The sequence below is a fragment of the Falco punctatus genome, assembly GCF_963210335.1.
Source record: "Falco punctatus genome assembly, chromosome: 1".
In the NCBI taxonomy this organism is placed as follows: domain Eukaryota; kingdom Metazoa; phylum Chordata; class Aves; order Falconiformes; family Falconidae; genus Falco; species Falco punctatus.
In genome coordinates this window covers 99,779,601-99,803,375 of record NC_137580.1, presented here as the reverse complement: position 1 = coordinate 99,803,375, position 23,775 = coordinate 99,779,601, and the positions used below count along the sequence as shown (strand labels likewise).

The 23,775-nt window shown below is 37.9% G+C and overlaps 1 protein-coding gene across 5 annotated transcripts in view; it reads left to right on the top strand.

The window, feature by feature from the left end:
- The window catches only part of KIAA1671, an 88,032-nt gene that overhangs the window by 16,369 nt on the left and 47,888 nt on the right, over nucleotides 1–23,775 (top strand). Inside the window, exons 1-4 of one of the 5 annotated variants that reach the window (XM_080403540.1) lie at nucleotides 742–7,151; nucleotides 7,696–9,349; nucleotides 10,460–10,553; nucleotides 12,363–15,539. In XM_080403540.1, coding sequence (XP_080259666.1) covers nucleotides 7,749–9,349; nucleotides 10,460–10,553; nucleotides 12,363–15,539 — 4,872 coding nt within the window. In that variant the 5' untranslated portion in view covers nucleotides 742–7,151; nucleotides 7,696–7,748. Of the gene's footprint in view, nucleotides 1–741; nucleotides 7,152–7,326; nucleotides 15,540–22,593; nucleotides 22,805–23,775 lie in introns of those variants that run through there. The other 4 variants (XM_080403539.1, XR_013930634.1, XM_080403541.1 and 1 more) reach the window with 4 other exon arrangements.

Here is a 23,775-nt window from a genome sequence, read left to right as displayed (position 1 = left end):
CTTTTGGCTAGAAAGGGATGGTAGAAAGTGCTGTTTGCTTGAGGTCAGAGGGATGCGTAGCTCTTTGATGTATTTCTGAACTAATAACGAACCAAATTTCATCTCTCCTAAAGCAAGGTCATGGAGACCATACTAATTTATTTATACCTCCTTTGAGAGTATGTGATTAATTTCATCATATTCATGATGTACAGCATAAGAGTACGAAAAAGTCAGGGCCAGGGATTTAACCGTGTTCCTTTAGAATCTATGCAGAAAAACATAGTCTAATCAAAATTATTTTAAATACAGTTAAAAATGAAGTTAAGCTTCCTGCAATGAGAAGACAGTGTTGTCCCTACAAATTAACCAGATGGAAGTTTTATAATGATTCTGAAAAGGTTTGAGGAGAAATTTGCCAGGTTGCAAATTAAAGTGTCCACCATCCGTTGTGTCAGGGGTGTAACCCTGCTGACATTTGGGAACTGCAGATTTTTATCTGAAACAACTGAACGTCTTTCTGTAAGAGCCTTAGTTTGACTTATTTTTCTTTTTCCAGTTCCACAGTCAATTATTCTTGCTTGTAGCCAAACCTGATTATTAATATTTTATCTGGCATGCAATGCAATTATTTCTGGAATATCTTTTTTTTTTTTTTTCCCCCCATGCTAAACTGCATATAGTAGGGGGAAGTTATTTGCAGGTCTTGTTTGTGGGTGAAACACACTTATGAGGATGAAACCTAAAAGGATATTAACAGGAGTTAAAGCTGTCCACAAAAGCAAATGTTGATGACATAAGCAAACAAAACATTGCTTTCTGAGGCCTGCTGGGAATACTGTCCTTCTGCACAAATATGCTTTTAGCCTGACTTCAGCCTTGCCCAGTAATCTGTTTTACTCCTGCTGAATGTTACCCTTCGTTGGCAGAAATCAAGATTTTGCTTTTGTTCTCTATTTCAGCTGCCAAAAGATTTGGACTTCCTGAAAATACCCACCCACTAACGAGGCAGGCGGAATCCCTCGTGCAGAATGCTAGCTGGAAATAAAAGATGGTTCACTCAGGAGGGTGAGGATGTGCAGTATCTGGTACCAAAAAATGATGATTCACCAACATTTCAAAGAATTTTTGCTTCGGTTAGGGTTTGATCTAGCTTGGTCTCATGAGACTTTCAAAACAAATTAGACCCTCTGTGAAACTTGGAAGGCAAAAGAGTTACTCTGAAACTGTCAATGAGAGGGTTGTGAAGAATGGAATTATGGAAGAATGAGATGTAATGAGGTAGTTGTGCAGGTCAGAGGAAATTCCTAACATGCTCTTTCAGTCTGTGTGCTCTTGATGGGTCCCTCTCTTGATGAGAACACGCTAGCAATGGTGTAGGAAAAGGAAAAACTAACCAAGAGTCTGTTTTTGAGAAGTAGTTGCCCTTAATTGTCTATAGAAAGGTGGTAATTCCCCCAAAACTTGAGAGTGCAGATATTTTAGGAGGTCTTTTCAGAGCTGAACACCCTGAAAATGGGTAAATGATAATGAATGTAGTGGCCATGCAGGTGAAAGTATGGTTGCAGTTGATGTTTGGAAGGATCTATCTCTTTTTGCTAGGAAGAATCACAGATTCTTCCTTTAAAACTGTTTGGCACTACAGAGAAGAGTGTTTTGTTGGGCAGGAAGGGTGCTGGGCACTGTCTGTCAGTGCTGTGTGATGGAAGCTGGGCTGCTTGAGGGGGAAGAGCCGTAGAACAAGCAGGCTGATAATCCAGAATCAACCCTTTTTAAAGTCTGAAATTGTGAAACCCTTTTCTAGAAATAACTGGAGGCAAACCCCTCCAGTTCCAGATCTGCTCCACTATCTTTTCTTTCTGAACAGAGTGCAGACATGCTGCCAGACAGACATGGGCCAGGGATGTTATTGCTTGCTAGTGGTGACAGATTTTTGTAGATTAATGCCATTTAATCGCTTCTTATGTGGGACACACAAACATTGTTATGAAAACTCTATAGAACTGACAACTGTGGAAACAATTACAGACAATTTTTTTCGCAAGTCATTCCCTCCAGACTGATCTTTCTCTCAGAAATTCAAGGGCATTTGGAGAATGATGACTCCTGCCCCACAGCTGTCACTGTGCGTTCCATCTCGGTTATGGACAGTTGCATTTTTCTTTTGAATCCTCTTTTAACATAAATTAATGTGTTTTCCTGAATACATGTTTCAGTTGATTGTCCTGCTACATCAAGAATGTAGTCTTAGATTTATGCTGTCCATTACATGGATGTGCCAGTGTATTTAACATTGAATTTTTGGTTTGCTAGAAATGTTATGGCCTCTGTGGGGCCACTCTGAATTACTGAAGCTACTTGCTTGTAGTGCTTTATAATTTGTTACCCTTTTAATTGCCTTACATTTGTAACATGGATATTAAAATACAAGGTATAAGGTTCTCAGTCTAGTACTGACGTGGCAGCACGTAATGGAAAGGATTGTTGAAAATATTTCTGTTCTTTAGTGCACGTGTAGGTCTCAGTGAAGCTCTAACAAGTGATGATAGTTATGCAATTGTACTGGCAGTAGCAATTAGAGATTTATAAGTGCTTGTAAATGCTGCTATTTATAGTATGGGCACTTTATTTAACAAAATGCTAATCTTTCTCTGCAGTGGGAGAAAATGTCAGAGTGGAGTATTTCATCCTTGTGATGAGACTGGACTGTAATATCCAAGAGAACAGTACTTTTTTCTTCCACTGCCCGCCCCCCCCAGTTAAAAAAACGTAAACACCCAAGAGACTTCAAATAGGCTTGCATGTGGAGAATGGAGAGACAATATTTTAAATTTTGCAGTGCTTTGGAATATTATTAGTATGGCACTTTGCAGGTCATAAGATCGGTCTTGTGAGTTTTGGAATATGTATTTTTAGTTCTCAACCTGTTAATTTTGATTATTGAGAAGCAGAACAAGTGCCTTGTTCTACTAAACTTCTCACTGTGAGTCTGGGAAAAGATATCTAAATGCGTTTTATTACTCGTTCTTAGTTAGTTTGTCCAGGGATATTTTTAAAAATTACAGCCAGTATGACAGTGTTTTTTTTTAATCTTTCACTTTAAGAGACCCTGTATGTCCTCTTAAATACAATTGATAGATCCCATTTCAGTGAATGACGGTACTAATAACATGAATCAGGCTTAAATCCAAGAATAGAAAAAGCCTTTTTTTAACTGAATTAGTTGCATGAGCTGTTTAGTTATAAAAGTTTCGGGAAAATTGCAGGGTTTTTTTTCCCCTCTGTTATTTTGATTGTGCTATAGTAAATCTTCTGTTCTTGACAGTGTTCACACACATGGTTAAGTTATTCTTTTCTTCATACGTGCACAGTAAGTGATAGGATTAAATAAGACTTAACAGAGCAGATCCTATCAGCAACTCTCCCAGTGCTGTAGGAAGCAGCAGAAGGATGATTGCTTAGGATAACTGACACGAATTGCTGTAGACTGGTGCCAATATATGGTCAGTGAGGAGAGGAAGGGAAAAAAAAATGTATGTTTGTTTTTTTAAGACTGAAACATTTAAGACAGTGGGGAAGCCTTTTGTAGAAGGAATGAATTAAATCTTACTTTGTCTGTGCAGCATGTATGGGCATTGGGTTTATTTTCAGTAGCCCCTGTGGCTCGGTGTACCAGTGTAAACCTGCAGGACAGATGACTATAGCTTACTGGCAAAGCTGTGTTTTCAGAAGCTGCTAATATATGTCATTATACAAAGCTCTTCCTGTATTTACGCATTAAGGAAGTTATTTTTTTTTATATTGGTAGCAGATTTGCTGGTAAAGTTATGTCTAAAGAAGGAAAACCTTGTATTTATTTGGTAGTTTTCTATTGGAGTATTATTGTAAACAGGCATGGATATTCACTGTTGGAGCTATGCTTTCTCACTGTTTTTAATTTTATAAACTGGAGTTTTGTGTTTGGCTTTGTTTGTTTTATAGCAGAGATATTTTTCTCTGCAAAATTTTTATGCTTTCCATCCTTACAAAAGGCAGATGGACTTGTTTATCTGCTGTGAGGTTCAGGGACAGATCATAGATTATTTGTGTCATTTAAAACATTCTTATTTATGAGCAAGGAAGTTGGCAATAATCACGTGATTCATGGTGGAAAAATTATCTGCAGGCTGCTGCTCCTGTTGTCCTAATAGGCTTAAAGGAATTACCACTGATGTAAATAATAGTTCTGTGTGCTGCTGCTGTGTGCTGCTGCTGTTGGGCAGGGCAGGCAAACACTAAATATAAAGGGTGTGTTTTGAGTAAAGCCCTTCCCGTGTGATTTTTGCAGAAACAACACTGTCAAGTGAATAACCCGTTTTGATTTCTAATGAGCAATCTTAATAATCTTTGTAAACATAGATTGTTTAATTAAAAATCCAGACAACACCTCAAGACATTAAGATTTTAAGACTCTGTTTGAGCCTGGAGCAGTGTTTGTGTGTGCATCTCTAACACCCTGTGGTTGTTCAGCTTAGCCCAGGAAAAAGAAGAGTTGCAGTTGTTTTGAAGCTGAGGAAGAAGAGCAGTGGGGGAAGAGCCAGACCTTTTATGTGCTGTTCTTTTCATTAAAAGCAGGAAGAATTTCAAAAGATATTTCAGTGCCATTTATTATTTCATTTGTGCATGCAGAATGCACCCCAGAACAGCCAAGGGGAGCGTGACTGAAGCTTAAGGAGCACAAAGAAAAATAGGGCCCAGAAAAGGTGACAGGGTGGCTCGGGCGCTTTGCTGAATGGAGAGGGACTCGTTGAGGACAGTGTGGCAGCCACAGCAGCACGTGCATGGTGGCCAGCTGTCCCTCAGCAGAGGCAGGTCAGGGAAGGGAATGACATCTTGTAGCTGACGATGAGGGATTTACAGTTGTAATGGTACAATTACAGTAGTCATACTAAATTTTAATAGTATGTAAAATCCTCATGCAATGTAATTTACAATTGACTTTTTTAAATCACCCAAAATTCTGTACATTGCACATTTCACTAGATAAACATGCTTTTCTCCAGTAAAACATTATCTAAACCAAGGTGTGTATTTCAGAACCGACACACAGTGTTTAGTGTATGTATAAGTGGCATTGATAACATGATGCCTCTTTATCAAATGTAGAACTTTTTGAAGTTCAAAATTGGGTGGTAGGTTTTTTCCCCCCAAAATATTTTGTTCTCCTTTTTTGAATACTGTCTGTTTTGGGCCACATGTCTGTTGTAGGGTATCTGAGTAGTAAGAATTTGAAACCTGAAGACTGACTTTGCTAGATCGTGTAGAAAAGAATGGGATCCTGTAAAGCTGAAATGTAGTGTAATAAAACTAAGGAACAAATATCATTGGAATGGGTAAATTGTGGTTTAGGAATGTTGGCTGGAGAAATGAGTTGTACACTGTTAGCAAGGATTATGGCCTGCATTGTATACGCACTGCCTTGCGTTCCGTTGAGGATCAAGTTTTATTCCATTTAAGAAGCTCTGTGCTGCCTTCTTTTCCAAAGAAAAAGAACTATGATAGGAGGAAACGTATTCTCAAGTACTGCAAGACAGATGCTTTTTTTTACAGGATAATTTTTTGCTTTGTGGTATTTCCTGTTAGCATCACCCTTATTTCAGCAAGTGTTAATATTTTACTTTTGGAGCGCAACTGCTCTTCACAAAACCTTTGCATCCTTGGAATGTGAGAGCATTTTAATCGGATTTTGATGGTGTTTCTTAGAATAAGGAGTGGGAGAAGGAGGAAGATTTCGTTAAGATCTGTGAGATTGTGGAAGGGGCAGATTGATTCTGATAAGCTGATTGGGCTAGTGATTATTTTGGAAAGGAGAGGTCGTGGACTCGAAGGGAACTAGCACAGTGTGTAAGTAGTTGAGACAGAATTTCAAGTGGATTGAAAGATGAAAGGGAACGGGCAAGGTGAACAGAGTTCATTAGCCTGCTTGAAAGAGGAAGGCATAAATGCAAAGGTCAAAAATAAATCTCTGCAATTTATGGTGCCAGCGTGATGTTAGTCTAGTTAAGGGAAACTGAAGGTGAAATAACTCTTTTTCCAGACTGCAGATTCAGGAAGACAAATATTCCGTTTTTTGGGGTCTTTCTTTAATATTCATACACAGAGGGCTCCATATTCCACAGAATCTATGAATAGTCATATTTGTAGGGTAAATACACACACAAAAAAAATCAGGTGCGAGGAGTCCAAAGACTGCCCCTTCAGAGGCTGCCCAAAAGTAGGCAAGAGGGTGGCAGCACAAATATGAACCCCTGAATGAAAGACTGTGAAATACAGTATGAATTCCCTAAAAATTAGAAGTATGACAGCTTTCTTGAAAGAAAGAAAGAAAAAGAAAAAAAAGCCATCTAAACTTACATAGCCACCTGCATCTGCTACAAAGTTTAAGTATACTTTTTATTCGGAAAAATTCAGGTTGCTTCTTGTAGTTGAAATCCTAATTACTACTGGGTTTTCTTCAGCTCTGCTGTAGGAATATAATTAATTCCAAAGCTGCTAATCTGCCTTTGTTGGCGAGATATTGGAAAAACTGCTTTGTCATGGTAGAAGTGATATTTTGTTTGAAAATCAGCCATTTGAAGGTCAGCTGCTCAGGTGGCACTTCACATGCTGCTGTCACAGAAAGGAGATACACAACAGAAAGTAAATTACAGCAACTGAGATGACAGTAATACAGAGCTCTGTGTTTAACCAGGGATTGACAAAACAGTAAGTACTGAATGTGGGTTTAACTATGTTTCAGTTTGGTCTGTCTGTTGTGCAGACCAAGTTATTTGCCCTTCACCTTTCAGCTTTAGGTGATAATTTCTTACTGATTCTTTTAATAACTGTTTGACAAGTAAACATGCTTTTGCTTTATACAGTTAAATCGGGTGACATTATACTTCAAAATGGGAGCCAGCCTTTTCTCCTTAAAATGCTCAGGATTTTTGTCTCATGTGGTATTACCTGTGTAGATTTGGGTATGTGCCATACTTGAATCTAAACACCCTTTGTTTATTTGCAGGAGAGGTCTGATCAGTGTGGCTGAAGTGATCACTTTCCCCTGTTATTAATGTTATCTTGGCTGAGATCTTTTCACTATGAGAAGTGATTCGGGTTGTATGGATTGGTTGCAGCAGAGAATGCAGATTATGGTAAGTGGTAGCAAAGCTTTTGGAGATTTGTAGAATGTGCATTTATTTCCATTGCTTAGTTGTAGGCCTTAGTTAATAGATAACAAATAATACTTTTGGTCACACCAGTCTTAGTACTTTTGAAAGTACACACTCAATGTGTGTAAATGCCCAGCTATTTAAATTGTAAAAAGGAGTTGATGTTTGTATGTCGACGTTGAGAGGTCTGCTTCAAAAAAAATTTTTTAAAGTATCTCAGCCCTTGAATCTTACTCAACTAATGGGAACTCAGTTCTGTGCAGATGCTTCTGTAGGTTTGATGATGTATTCTTTGGTTATTAGGCCTAATCAATGAATAATGGTGCTTCTTGCTGTTTTTTTTAGAGGAGGAGGAACAGTGTGTCTTTCATTGTGATACACTCTGTGAACAGCATATCTGAAAGGCATCTTAAGCCGAGTTTAGCTACCTTATATGAATTCAAATTAGGATGATGTTATTTGATGTTCATGCTGACTGTGCATCAATATTTACATTTTCTTTCTTTTTTTTTTTTTTACCCCCCAGATTCTTTCTCCTTGTTGGATTTTTTCAGTTCTGTTGAGTGTGTAATTACAACTATGGCAACAAGAGTAGAAATAAATTCTACTTTGGCGTCTTTGACAACAGTGCCTGACTTAAATGAAATCAGAAATGAGGATAAATCACGTGTGTATGTAAGTGTGCTTTCAGATGCAAGTAATAAGGCAAAGGAAGCTTCAGCATCACTAACTCTTGAAGAGAAAAACAAGTTTGGGAGTACTTACAGATCTGCAACAATGCCATCACTAGGATCAAGGCCAAGACTTTTCCCAAAGCCTTTTTCTAAAGAGAAAACTTCAGATACTTTTTCAAATGTAAAACCACCTATTCCAGCTTTCAGATCAAGTAGTCTTATTAGAAGGGCCGCTGAGGAAACATCGTCTGTTAAGGTATTAAGTGGAAATGTTCCTCCATTAGTAGATCAGAAAGTAATTGAAAATGAAAGTAAAGCTGGCAGTGAAGTAGTCACAAACATGACTTTTTATACTGGTCCTAGTGCGAATACTGTCATTCTTTTTGAGACAGCAGGCACAGAGCAATCAAAGGTAAGCCTGGCCCAAGAAAAAAGGGCTGCTGATGACCGTGGAGTATTCAGTACTATGCAAACAAAAGAGCTTCAGTGCAGTGCAAAGCTGGAGAAGCCATCTCAGGCGTCTGAGACATCCAGGAATCCTGAAGGGTCCCTTCATAGGCAGATATCTCTTTCCTCCAGTCTTAGACCAGTCTCTTGGCACTCCCTCAAAACTGGTGAAAAAAAAGATGCTTATGAAGTTCCAGGGGAGAAAAACGATGATGATGCAAATAATACCAACAGTAGAGTTGATTTCTCTATTGATGTGCAGCAAAAGCCAAAACATAGGCCAGTATCTGCTATTTTTCTGGAATCGTTACGAGATCAAAAGCATCGCACCGTGGAAGCTTCTGAGGAAAAATCTCCTACAGACAAATCCTGGGTTAGAAAACCAAGGCCTTTATCCATGGACCTGACAGCTAAGTTTGAACATAAAGATCTTTCTTCTTGCAAGATGACTAGTTCATCTCATGAAAGCAAGGAGAATGTATCGATAACTTCTTTTACTGACATGGGCTGTCACGGTCAGTCTGAAATTGGGCCAAAACCTGAAGAAACTGAATTTGATAAAGGCAATTCTTCTAAATCAAATTTGAAATGCAGTAGTCAGGACATTGGCATCCTAAGTAATGGAAAATACATATGGGAAACAAAGCTTAAATCTAAAAATGAACAAATTGAGACAAAGCCAGAAATAATGACGAACTTGCATGATTCTGAAAGAAGCCATGAAACCAGTAGTGAGAGCAGAACTAATAAGGGGGGGAAAAGACCAGAACAAAAGGAAATGTTTATGTTTCTAGGCTGTGAAAGCCCTGCAGCTTCCTCAGAAAAAGAGAATAATGTTGTAAGAGGTAGTGTTAAAAAACAGATTAGTTTGTTTACTTCAGAAAATCCTGGTACCTCAATGGATACAGAGCTTCTCCCATCAACTGCTGAGAAGGAAAACAGATGTATGAACATCCAACAGAGAATCAAAGAACTGACAACAGAAAATGCTGATGTTAAGCCAGGAAATCTACGCAAGTCACTTCAATCACGACCACTTTCTGCAGACTTAACAAAGATGTAGGTTGCAGAGAAATTCTATTTAATCCTCCTAGTTTCATCTAATTCAGTAAAACTTGTTCTCTCAGTACAGTAAAATAACTGATCATTTTGGTAGCACTAAATGTAATTACTCTCTATACTATTATTCTTGAGCCTCTTTCCCACCTTTTCCTTCCCAAAAAAGAGAAAATGTAATGAAATAGACCCTGACAACAGCTGCCAAAAAAAACCTACCGACCTGTCAGTATTTTGGCCTTTGCGTGTCACTGTAAGTGTGTATCTATTATTAAAATTTCATGTATTTTGAAATCTTGAGGTAGACAATGTAGACTGCAAGCTTATATATTTGTGAGAAAGCAAAAGAATGATTACCATGTATTTCACAGCAATGTAGCATATCAGGTTTCCAGCCAGCCAGGAATCTTATTTCACTATCGTATTAAAACCTAAAGATATATGATATGTATTCTGCTTGAGCTGTGGCAGTGAGCAGTTTGATAGAACAATGAGATCTGCTAATTTTTACATACCAAAGCAAAAAAACCCCACCAAACTTCTCCAGTAAAAAGAGGTTCAATCCAAGATAAAATACGTTCTCTTAGTACAGTGTTGGGTAATTGATTATTCAAAAGTATAAAGATTTGTGACATGAATGAGACTGCGGTTTATGCATTTTGCAGTACCGCCTGAGGCCATATTGCAAGGCCTGGAACTCGTCGGAATAGTTCATGTTCTGTGCATGTTGACAAGGGATAAGTAAAGAAGGCTAATGATTTTTGGTAGTGTAAAGAAAGCATGCTTCATATAAGCACAGTAGTTACTCAGCTAACAGGACCTGCTTTATGGACAGTGGAATAGTAGAATTTTTCAGCAAACCTTGGTCTTTTGACACTGTGATCTTATACTATGCAATAAGCTGTGTAACTAACCATTGTTTTGGAAACAACAATCTTTTGGTCTAGATACAATTCAACCACCAAATACAGTGACTTCCTATGAAATACCAATGTTTCTCCTTTAAGAAGTAGAATTTATTGGATAATTTCTACCAGTCTGCTTTGGTAGGAAAGTGTACCTGCTGACTTAACTCCCTGGACTAAAAGAAGTAACATAAGTCTTTTGTCTTAGGTTTTCAAGTCCGACATTAAGCACCGAAGCAAAGCCTGAGAAACCTGCCGAAACTAGAAATGACTCTATCTATGAAACACAAGAAAATCAAAAAGTAAGAAAATGGCATTAGCTGATGTGGTCTCCAGCTAGGTTTGCATTTAGAAGGCAGAGAGCACTGTGTCCTGTGTGTCTTTATCAATCAATGACTTGAAAATGGGTATTGAGAGTATTAAGAAGGACATAATCCTAATATGTTTACTTGTGTAAGTCTGTCTTTAGGACGTGCTGATAAAGTATGGGAGTATCATACCTGTTACAGAGTTTTTAGAAGTTAAATATGTATGCTGTTCAGTGCATGCAGTGATATAGAGTGAAAAGTGTTCTATGTACTGTTTTAAAGGGACTTTTATTGCATGAAAGCCCACAGTGAATTGACTATGGTTGTTACGGTTTTGTGCACAACAAAATCCATTATTTTCTCTAAGCATAGCATTAGTGTAGTATGTTTCTACATCTAAGTCACAACTCCTTATTCAATGTACGCTCTATGTTTTGTGTCGATCTCCTAAATATCATTTAACTTAGAAGTTTTGACAATAAGGTATTATACAGAAAATTCTGATTTGCTGTAAAAGTTGTTAGACTGTCTTTGTTTCTAAGCAATGCTTTGCTGTTGCAAAACGTTTTCTGCTGATACTTCTAACTATTGGAGGTTTAATGTTTTAAGGGTATTTCTTGTGAGTTGTCATGGCTGTGCTTTTTTCCTGTTTAGGTTTAAGATAAGAATATATGTAAGGAAACTAGCAGTTACATACGACATTTCTGTAGTTTAATATAATTTTATAGAGGATCAGTTTGCTTTTGAAAGAAAATCTTTCATTAATGTAAGTGCTGTTTTTAGAATCTGATAATAAATTCCTTTGAATTCCTAGAAGAATATAGATGAGATTTAAAACCTTTGTGTATAAATGTCTTCAGTGTTAATTTTCTGACATTCTTCAGCTTTTTTTTTTTTAAGAGATTAAGTCAGTTCCAAGTTTTAAATTTTAAAACTTGAAAAAAGATTGAGCTCTTGTAGGACTGGGCGGTATTCTTTTAGTCTGTTTATTATTTGCATGCTATGCTTTTTTTCAATGAATGTTATTAAAAATAACAGCTAGTTATATTTTCTGCAGGTAGATAAGAGTAAAGAATTGACAATAAATATTGATTCCCACTTTCTCTTTTTTGCTTCAGCTCAACCTTTAATGTTCTTAGCTGAATAGCTCTAGCTGTGATATTTACTCAGATATTCATGTTCCTTGCAGTTACTGATCATGTAACTATTTAGTTAGTGAATAGCTCAATTTGAAGACAGTTTAGTTTTGACAAAATACAGTATATCTGGTGTCTCCCAGGAGTTTAGACTTCCTCTGAAGGTGCCTGCATCTGTGTGGTGCTTTCTATGCTTTGCTTTCAAACTTGAATTTCTGTAGGGCTTGCAACATAAATGTTTGTAAGTGTTTCTGTGGTAGCTGTGGTTATTAACCTTTGAAAGTTTTGTACTATTTTTGTATGTGTTGCCTTCAGTGGAGTGTGATGTGGGTATAAATTCACTGCAGAATAAACAGTTTTGTGAAATCTGAGCTCAGGGACTAAGTCATGCATATCCCATGCATCAACACTATACATTTTTCCTTTTTTGTATTAAAAGTGAAAAATCAAGCTATGAGTTAATTTTATTACAATCAAGATTCAGGAGCTGGAGCTACACATTTGCTTAGATTACCTTGGTCTCAGTTGATTGTGTGTTCAGAGAATGTGCATGTGTTTAATTTGTACAGGCTGTGTGGCACAGCGTAGGTGCAAGCAAGTTGTAAAATAAACTTCATTACACATCTTTTAAATAACCAGTCTTAACTGTTGGATTTTCTTGTTCCAGAGTAAGGAGGTCAAGCTTGCACATGGCACAGACTTCATGGAAGCGCATGTTACTGGGACGCCTTGGAAACCCCGTCAGATTTTAAAAATAACAAATGAACCTGATCATATAGAGAGAAAAGGAAGCTTCCTTGGAGATGTTCAGCATTTTTCTCAGCAAAGTGAAAATTCATTCACAAGTGACTTTGAAAAAAAATTTAAACCAACCACACTTATGGAAAAGACCTACATTAAAACTGTCCGAGCCACCATGTTTGACCATAATGTTCAGAGGCATAACATTGCTGCTGATCATCCTGGAACTGATTCTGCACTGAAAATGAATAATGAACTTGAGGCAAAGCACGATGTGGTGACTTTGGGGCACAACAGGCGATCATGGATGGGAGAAGAAGAAACCACTATTATAAAGAAGGAGTATCACAAGCAGTCTGATTCATCAAAACCAATAGTAGATGTAGAGAAAAGTGGAAAAGCAGCTTGTTCAAGTGAAGACAAGAAAATGACTCCAGGAATTCTGTTAGAGAAATCTTTGGTTGAGAAAAGTAAAAAACCCACTCCTAAAAATGCAGATGATTCTCTAATTTACCAAAGAGTAGAGCCGAGATACGAAATCTTTCAGACCTGTGGTGAAAGAGCTCTTAGTGAAACCATTACAATGGCTCCTGAAAAAAAGGCCATGACACTCAGAACTAGAAAATCGTCAGTGAAAGAGAATAAAAATGATGAGGTGGTTTTACAGACTGGTCAGTCAGCTAGGGCAAACAGTAAAACTCTCTACCTGAAAGAAGATAAGATTATATCAGAAGCTAGAGATGCAGAAGTTTTTACAAGCAAGTCTGCGTTGAGAGGACCTAATGATTTTTTCTCCAGTGAATGCACTTCACCTGAACAGAAAAAGGACTCTATAGCTGAGAGAATACCTTATTCTACAAACAAAAGTAAATGTTTGGGAATTAATGAAAACCTAAACAACCTACATTCTGAAATTAAAAATGAGAAGAGTGAAGTCTCCTCCGTGGATAAAACAGGGAGCTCTAATGTGATGAAATGCTCTTCTGAGAAAAGGAGTCTTAGACTAGGTGGGACAGACAGCTATGAATTCAGAACCAACTTAGATCATGAAGTTACTTCAACAAGTGTAAATAAACATGGGGCCCAGTCTTCTTCAGTGCTTTCGAGTGGACAATTTTGTAAGTCTTCTAGTAGCCACCATCCTGATACAAAAGTTCTACCCGTTAATAAAGAGGAATCTAGGGCCTTTGGTTTCAGGAAAAGTCTAGGTGTAAATTGCAAAGAACAACACTTCGGCTTTGATGGTACAGCTCATGAAAACAGTGAAAAAAACAGGGTAATAGATCCAGAAGAAAAAATCAGGAGAACCAGAAGTAGTGTTTCTGACTTGAAGATTTCTGAAAGGTGGAGAAGGAGGACCTTGCCTCAGGATTCTACTAAGACGGAAGAAGTTGCCTGGCTCACCCCTGAAAATATCAAAAGGCTCAGTCGGACAGATTCGTTGCAATTGGATGAAGGCTTAGTTAAAAAGAGAAGCAAAAAAAGCAAAGAAGAGTTGGAAGGGAATGAAGTAAACCAAACTGTTCCTGGCAGCCCTGATGATTACTTGAAAAATCAGAGTTCTGCCTTTGAGCCAAAGGCAACTTATTTTGCAGTGACTTACCAGGTTCCTGGTAACAAAAAAGAGAAAAGCTTTGTTGGCACTCCTAGTGCAAGTGAAACCAATACAATTTCTAGCTCATGTCAGGCAGCAACAATTAATCTGGACCCTGTTTTTCCTGGAAGGTCCAAACCTCTATTGCAGCAACCAAATAAAACTTTGACGAGTACACATTGTAGAGAAGACTCACGGGAAGTGCGTATTAACAAGGATTGGGTCAGAGAAGATAAGGATCATATTTTTTCCAAAAATATTGCATTTAGTAATTTTCATGCATCTAGGAAAGATAACCAACAGTACCATGAAAGAGGTCTGGATTATTCTAAAGAGAAAATTATAGATGTTGATGCTTTCCTGTTAAAACAAGATCTGGAAAATACAGCTCAAACTGATCTCAAAAGTAGCAGAAGAAAAGTATCCTCTTACCCTGAACCCAGATCCCCCCTGCGTTTTGCACAGTTACATAAAGACAGTGAACTAGTCACCCAGAAAAAGAGTGAAAATAACTGTGATTTATTTGGAAGGAAGGCTGAGGATGGTTACAGATCCCAAATTCTAGATATTGATGCACTTATGGCAGAATATAAAGAAGAATCAGTGAAAGCCAGTAACGTCCAAGAAAAGCTCTCTGAAGATCACAGTGCATTTAGTAGGGAGAAATCAAAGAACAAAAGAAATGTGTCAGATAGGATGACATCTTCCTATAGCTGGAAAGAGTGGAAGGGATCAGATCACTATTCTGTTAATAACAAACAAAGTGACTGTGCAGAAGAGTACCACAGGCCAGAGAAATTAATTCTAAATGAAAAGAGCAAAGAGAAACTGGAATCATGTAGCCCTGAATTTGATAAACAAAAGTCCAAAGACAGAAGGTTCAGTCCTCCTTACTGGGGAAATCCTGGCAGCTTTTTTTCAGATAAATTTGTAAATTCACCTGTGGATGTCACTAGGAAGAAAACTTTCATCGTTGATGAGGATGAAGAAGTGAACTTAACTTCCAGGAATCAAAGTTCAAAATTTCTAATTGATAAGGTACAACCTATAAATGCAATTGGTACAGACCAAAGGTTGGAAGTTAATATTGCTTCCAAGTCATCCATAAAGGCAGATGATGGCCTTTTACAGAAGAAGTTGGTCGCAAAAGAACAGTTCTTGGGGCTGTCTCCAGAAGGCGATTGGAGCAAAAATGTAGCAGGGAGCTCTATAACAAGGATCAAAGACAATGCAAATAAGACAACACGTGAAAGTGGCTCTTCCAATGTGAAAAGTAAAACTGATTGGAAGAACTATACACCTGGTTTAGGAATTACACCCCCAGATTTAAGACGATCCTATTCAGAAAAGAGCTGCCACGGAAAAAGCAATCTCCCAGTTGTGCAAGAAGTAAAGGGAAGAAAGGATCTACACCGATCCAGGCAAAGCTCCCTGTTGGAAAGTGTGGATAATGGGTGGAAACACAAGATGTCATCTCAGTCAGAATCATTCTTTCATGAGGATAAAAAGGTATTGCCAAATGGTGTTTAAGTGTTTCCTGCAACTAAAATTGCTAGTGAGGAAAAACTTTTAATATGCCTCTATACCACTTTTCAGCGTTAGCTGTGACTTCGCAGCAAGTGAGCAGATACATACTTTTCAATAGAGTTCATTTCCTTTTGGGTTGTGTTTTCATGAGGAATTTGTGTTGTACTAGATGACTAGATTTTTGTTTCAAGTGTATAAATATTGATCGATGTTTCCATTCAAGAAAGCCTTAAAATATTAATAATATAAAAATAGAATATATATACAAAATATATATTTTATTTTTATTTTATATTTTTTATATGATTTTGTTAATGCTATGAACATAGGATATTAAATTGTTGGCTCTGCAATTTAATGATTATTTGAAAAAAAGTAGTTTGGGTTTATTTTATAAGTTATCAACAATCATCTTTTTGGAGTACTTTTTCTGAAGGAAGCAAATTATTATTACTTTTTTGAACTGGGTGAATGGCCCTCATTTGTATGTGAAACTTCACTGCAGATATTGACTTTGGTGAAATGCACATGATTCACTTAACACAGTGATGCGTTAAGGCATTTATCCATAGCCAGATAGCCAGTTGGACATTGATGGCTATAATGCTTTTCCATTTTGCATTGTCAGCTTTCAACCTCCTGATTTTGGTTTGTGGTGGATTGGGTTTTGGTTTGGCTTCCCCCCCCCCCCCCCCCCCCCCCCGTTTTGGGTTTTTTTTTTGGTTTTTTTTGTTTGGTTTTTTTTGTTGTTGTTGTTGAAAGAGCATTTTATGTCTGTATGCGTGTGGTTACATATACATGCACACACTTTATTTTAACAGGCTTCTAGGAAAGAGTGCACCAAGCAGAGATCAGACAAAACAGATGGAACAGACTTTTTGTTGGTCTCTACCCAGAGAAGCCGCCACAGTTTTTGTAAGGACAGAAGGGCAGATAATGGGATGGTATGTGATTTTTGGAGGAGGTTCTTTGGCAGGGGCTAGGGGAGAGATAAGGGAGGCGCTGCCTGCCTTACTCCATTCAGCACTCTTTTCCTTTTTGCCTATAGCTGTGACAGAAAGTGTATGTCTTCCTAGCAGCAGGAGCAAATGCACTTGCTGTGGAATTTAACTGGCAGAGAACGCTTCTCCCTAGGACGTCACCACACTGGTCTATGCCAGATCTTCAAACGCAAAGCAGTAACCGTGCAGCTTGTTTGTTTTTCTTTCTAAGCGAGTAATTTTCATCCGGAACTCTAAAGATGAGTCTAGATCTTTATACTTTTTGTTTGTTTCTCAGCTTAGATGATGAAAATGGGTTAGATTCCTGAAAATCTTTTCTGGAAAATTGTGCAGAAAAATAGAACCGTGCCATAGCCTCAGAAACGATGGGTTTAATTTTCTTTCTGTAGGCAACACACCGAGAACTGTTTATGTGAAGAGTCACAGCTGACTTTTTTGGTAGTTTGGTTTGTCTCTAATATGCATAATTCTAGGGTAAATTTCCCCTTAAACTTATTGGGTAATCTTTTAAGTTGCAGAGGGATGTCCTGACTTCTGACTTTAGTCCACAGATGAATTTGATGTTGGGGAAAAAACATCCTGTGTCCAGATGATGTTCTGAAATACAAAGCAAAGATCTGGATCTTCCAAAAGTTATAAAATACGTAAAATCATTTGTTTCTGTGGAAAATATAGGCTTTGAAAACCACATCGACAGCACAGAATTCTACAATTTTGAGAGACATTGCTTCTGCCACTGAAATCCTTCCTTACTGGAAGTGGTTAGTGGTTGTTTTGAACCACTCAGTGCTGTGGGTTTTGGGGTTTTTTTAACCTTGTGCGTGCAAATGGATTCGATACACTGGAATAATACTGTAGTCACTTCAGAATGCATTCTTTTATAACTCTATACATACATATTTGCATTTTTTTAAAATCTGGATGTCCCACATATTTTCAAAATTCTTCCACTTGTATGGAAAAGGGGTGACTGAAAGATGTTACCAGACTGTCCCAAGGGCAAACCTCATCTGTCCTCTTAGTCTGCGAGCACACTCGTGTGGTGACCGAATGTATTGCCCTCAGCAGAGATGCTGGTTTTGTAGTTATTCACTCTGTTACTTACAGCCCTTAGAGAATAGACAAAAAGATAAAAAAGGGAAAGGAACTGAGTGAGTTATTTTTTAGTGAAGAAAAAGAAAACAGCCGAACCTATAAGGATTTTGTGAACAAGTTTCCTAATAAAAGCTTTGGGAACAGGTTCATATTGTTCCAATTCTAGTCTTAAAGCTTCATGGAAGGTATCCAGGGGCTGATATCCCCGTGTGTTTCCCATTCTTAGCATGGATTGCAGGTTGAATGCTCATCTTGGGAGGAGTTTGATTTATTTACAGAATTAGCAATTATCATTCAATCCCTAAAAGTTGTTATATGCCATCAGTTTACAATGCAGATACGTAAAGATGTCGTTGACAAGGTAGAATATGGGGGAGAAGAGTGCTGTCAAAAATAGTGCTGGGCTAATTGAACTATTTGGGTAGTGTATCCAGATAAATATGACTACTGTTGTCCAACTTGGTTGTTAAATGTGAGGTTACTTAGAATAAGCCTTTGACTTCATCAAGTGTAGCCTGAGACAGGAAAGGAAGGCTGTCAGCCCTACTGAAAGAGAAAACTCACATGTCCAGCATCCGCTGGGATTCATCAGGGTCCAAGTGCTTTACTCCTTTGTATTGCTGTGAAAAGCCTAATAGTGGTGTATTTGTTGTTCTGCAGTGCCATGGTAGCAAAAAGGGCAGTCTGCCCTTTCTGTGTATAAATTGTGAGTGAGCAGGTGCAGAGAAGTGATTTTTACATGTGTTCAGGAGATTGAAACCTTGCCATACTTTCATATTCTCCAATGCCCCACGTAGATTTCACAGAGGATTATGTAAAACTGAACTGCTTCTTTTGGCACCGAGGTTAATACCTTTTGTTTTCATTTGGAGAAAATACAAAGGCTTTCGCTGTGTGATCGCTGTTCTCATCGGCGCATTTCAATACTTCCCTCTGGTGGACAGACACATTGTAGTTGTGCTGCTGCAGTTGGAGTGTTGTGAGAGGTGGATAGATCTGCAGAGTCACGGTTAAGTGATCCATCTCCTCTGAATTTGAATCAACCTGCGTTTCACTTAATACACCTTTTAAAGAGGATTAGAAGGAAAGCCGCTGTTTTGTTTGAATGGTTTCTAGTCTGTTTAGTTGTGAAGTTATTTGCTTTTCCTTGTGACACAGTGACAAAAAAAATGCTACAGTACATATGACTGGTCACTCAAGATACCTAATGAGACTGTAGTGCTCAAAGTGACAAGTTGCTACTTTTATTGTAGAATAAAAATTCATTTTCATTCACATTGGTTTGACAAGTATCAAAGAAAACGGGACAGTTCATCACGCCATTTTAGTAGTCAATGTCAATTAACATGCGTTTGTTGCATTATTTCCCATCTGCCTATGATAATAAGCAACTACTTGAATGAAATTTTCCAGGACAGCTAATGAGCTAGATTCTTATGGATGAACAGAATCCTAAATGGAAGCAAGGTACAATTGTATAATTTTACTTCTGGAGAAATCACTTCTTGGTGATCATATTCTAGGAAATCTACTTCCAATTAGGTTCTTTTTCTAAATGTTACATAGGACTTCTTTGAAATAGAATCACTGCAATATAGAATTGATCATATGGGATTGGTGGTTGAAATTGTGAAGGATGATATTCTTTGAGATTTAACACTCATCTAGATTGCATTTTTTAGCTATTTTGAGTTTGTATTGCTTGAACACAAGAGTAAGGCTTGTGTAAAGATTCCAGTGTCATTGCTAGTGTTTTTACTACAGGTGGTACTTTTCTCCCTATGTCTTTTACAAAGAAAATCTTCAGTGCTCTTTACCAGCGTTATAAGGCTGGGTAAAGATCACAGCACTCACAGAGGTGATGTTCCTGGTGGGAAGTGTTCTATACTGGCAGCAGTAGCTTTCAGACTTCACCACTTTCAAAGACTGTGGTGAATTAATGACTGAAGGCATTGTACTACCAGTGGCTTATATGCTGGAGTTTGAGGAAGAGTTGGACTACAATGTCTCTATGTACTTTAAAAAAAAAAAAAAAATTTAAAAATCATATATTCTACAGCTTGAAAAGATGGTTTCTTTTCCCATGAATAATAGAAATACCACAGTTTGCAACTGCCCCCTTGTTTGTTTGGGCTGTTCCAGGATAGAGTTTAAGTCTGGATTTTAACGTGGTGGTCTTTGAGACTGCGGAGGTGTCATAGTTTAAAACCTTCAAACTGTATCTTTGAAGACTGACAGATTTTCTTAGAGTATATTTTTCTCTGAGATCAGTAGCATTACATGTCTTGTGTACTGGAGAACATGTTATGATCTGCAAAACTATTCCTGCTGCTGTGTGGCTTGATGTTTTAGTGTTCTCTTGGTGGTCTTTTGTTGAGACATTCCAAAAGTGACTGGTGCCGCAGGAGTCAGCTGATAGCCATGTCCTTGGGGTTAGGACTGGAGATGGACTTCTGCTTTCTGGGATGCATGAGTGACAAAGATGCAGTGAGCAGCAAGGCAAATTCTTCTAATTTGTGATTTCTGTGTGAATATTTTGACCTTTCTTCCTGTTTCTTGGAGGTTAGAATAGTGTATTCGTGGAAGCGTTGTTGTTAGTATTTTTTAACAAGTCACTGTTACAACTATTACTAATTATAGCTTAGTGCTTGAACATTCTATTCCAATGTGATCTTTTTTCCTTTCCCTTTTCATTCTGATATAGCCTGATTCTAGTAAAGAAAGAAATAGCTTCAGATTTAAAGGCATTCATGTAGTAGAGAATTAAGAAAAATAATAGATTTTATGTGAATAAATAATTTCCTGTTTGCTTTGCTAGAGCTAACAATATCGAGAAGACAAAATTTTTTCCTGCCAATGTAAAAAATTTTCACTTCTTCATGATGTCAGGTAATTTGCATGTTATGCTTTAGCCCTGCTTGCATCACAGTATAGGCACAAACCCAAAATTGTTCTTATGTTTGCTCTGGACAACTGGGATTTAACTCCCAGAATTAGCTGCAAATTTCTTAGACTCTTTAGCAGGCAGGGAGCTCATCTGCATGGCACAGTAGGTTCGTAGTAGCAGCTATTGCAGGGGTCTTTTCCTTTACAACTTGAATGCAGTTTGAGGGCCTGCAAGCCTCTGGTGTGGCGACCTGTAAAATGAAAATGGCCTCTGGTTTTTGTAGCCTGTTGTAAGACTTAAGGTTATTATGCATGCTGTGCTCCCTTGGTAGGCACTATAATGCAACGTGCTATGGTAAACCACTTGAATTTCAGAAGATGTTTTCAAGTATCGTCTTTCATAATTCGAACTGATTTCATCACAGCTGACACAGGTCTTGAATTCTCTGATGTTCGGTCACAAACCTCAGCTCCTGATTAGGTCATCAAGACTGATAGGAGTCTTACGAATTAAAAACTGAGGAGTGTGTGATGTGGCTCACCCCCCAGATAGAAGTAACTGCGCTCGCTCTGTCGGGCTGAAGGGACTGTGCCTTCATCTGGGAACAGAGCAGCTTTAAATGCAGCTATGGTTAATAAGAGAAATTACTGCTTTATGTAGCTAAAACAGAGCGCTCTGCTACTAGAACTGGTGAGGCATGAACTATTTTTAAGCCTCTGGTTACGTATTTTATTTGGTGTAGGCGTGAATTATTTTGAAGCCCCTGGTTATATGGTTTATTTATTTATTTATTTCATATTAAGCTTTTTTGTCCTTTGAGGAAAATCTGGTATCCATATAAAGATGCACTTACTTGAGACTGTGGTGTGTGGGTGGAGAAGGATTTGTTTAAGAAAATCATGAGCTGACTCTTAAAAATATTTTGGAAATGAACTGCAAGGGAGAGAAGATACATATTTTATAAACATGTGCAAATGAATTTATAGTTTGGCTTGTCACAGTTCACCAGTTGTTTCCAGTTCTGCCCATGATAAGTCTCTCTCCTGCCCACCGAAAAGCAAGCCTTCCCATCTTCTGATTGTATAAAGCCTGTAATATTGCAGCTTCATTCCTTCCCAGACGGAAACAGATGTACTATAAAAACCATTGTGTGTGGATTGTTCTGTTAGCCTAAAAGCAGAATCAGCCTGGAAGGAAATCGGAAGAATTTGTCAGCTCTATAAGATCTTATAGGTGGCGATTAGAAAAGCGAGGGCAATTTTTCTTAAACATCCAGAACCAAAATGTCAGGTGAAGGAAGCTGTGGCATGCTGGAATCTGTTTTGTGTCACCTCTATATTGTCCCTTCCCTGCAAAGGTAAGTGCTGGGAGGGAGAAGGGCAGTTGGGGTCCTCCCTGGACTGGCTCCTGTCACTTACCTGTCCTTTTTGCATCAAAAAAAGGACATAGGTACAAAAAGTAGGAACAGATGGAGATGTTACAATGCCCATTTTTGCTCTTCACAAAATACCTAGCACTGTTTGATCATTTAGCTCTGCTTCCTATTTCTAAAAACAGCCCGCAGGAGGATGACCCAGTGTTGGTTAATAGCTCGGTTTGCCCAGGCTTTCTTCCTTTTTTGGTAGTATTCGTTTGCTGGGAACATTCTCGTGGTATATAAAAAAACCACTTTGTTGTGTCTATTTCTCCTTGTTCACAAAAGACATTTTTATATTAAAAGCAGGAGCTTCTCTTTCATGTGTGGTTCTTTTATTTTTCTTATATGTTACCAAAAAATAAGGTCAACTAGCAACCACAACTGCAGTGGGATTAGTAGTGTTTCATAACACAGCCTGCAAAACAGAGTAGGTTTAGAAGCTTCTCTTTCCTTCCAGATGAAGGGCTTTTTAGCGTGAAACCCCAAGTACTATTATTAATTCTAGACTAACACGTTGTGGATTACTGAAATGGAAGAAGTCTGAGCAGTTAGATGCTAAATAACAAGTGGTTAGGTCACATGGTGCCGGTAGCTCAGCTACTGCTTATAAGTAGCCACAGCATCTGTTAAAGGCACAGAGCTCAGTGCGGTGATGTGGGGCCGGATAAACAGACACTGTACATTATTCATGTTGCTTTTAATTGCTCTGGTCTGCTTTTAACTTCTGCTGGAGGTGGGGAAGACGGGGGAGGCTGACTAATGAAGATGGTTTTGCGTTAACTTTGTGCTTTGGAAGATGGAGTATTACTACTGTCCACGTTTGCTAAAGTTCCTGCAATATTTGTGGGTAAGTGTGCTCTTTTATGTAATTGTGCTTAACAAGTTGGATGTTTTAAACTGTTTTCAGAAATCCTGAGACTTTTCATATTTAGCAACAGCTTTACTTTGAAGTTTCTTTCTGATCTTTCTGAATAGTAACATTAAACTTGGGATTTATTTTGGGTGAGAGAGGCTATTTTATCTTTAATACTCATTTAAGACAAAGAGACTGTAGACAACTTGAATGTGCCTCAGAAAACCCTCTTAGTAATTGGAATTTCTTCCCCTTTTATGTCTAATCATAAGAATTATTAGAAATATTCTTCCCAGTTTGTTTAAAAGCTACCCTTGAACTCTGGAGATTGCTGCTTCCAGAAGCATTCCTTCCCCTGCTTCTAGCTAGAGCTGCTCCCTGCCATTTAAGTAAAATGACCAGTACTAATGGCTTTAAAGTGTGTATTTTTACAATTCCTTGCTTATTTTTAATTTGTCTGTGTTAATAGGTTTTGCTTGTCTCTGTGAGCACTTCCTCTTCAAACAATCCTTAGGGCCCTCTTCAATGAAAAGCTCTTTTTAACAGGCTGTATTTACTGTGCTAGTCTGCCAGCTTTGAAAGGTTACTTTTGCACAGTGATTGCTATTTGTCTGATATTTCTACATTTATAAAAGATTAATATGTTTTTTAAAGCCTTTCTGAATAGATACTATATTAGTTTGAACCTGATTACTTAATGTTTTAATTTTTCCTGTACTAATCAAACATCAATTTTCATTTGTTTGTGGTACCATCTGCGTTAATCTAGCAATTTTTACAGCTGTAAATTCAGCATCTAATCAGCACTGACACTTTAAACCTTTTAATGTTAGCTGTTTGCTAGTGCATTTTGAAACTACAGAGAGTTGGCTTCTCTTATGTAGAGTTTAATTTTACAATCCTTGTATGTGCTTTGATCATTAGTAGAGATGAGATTGTCTACTGTAAATTTTTTTGTAGCTGGG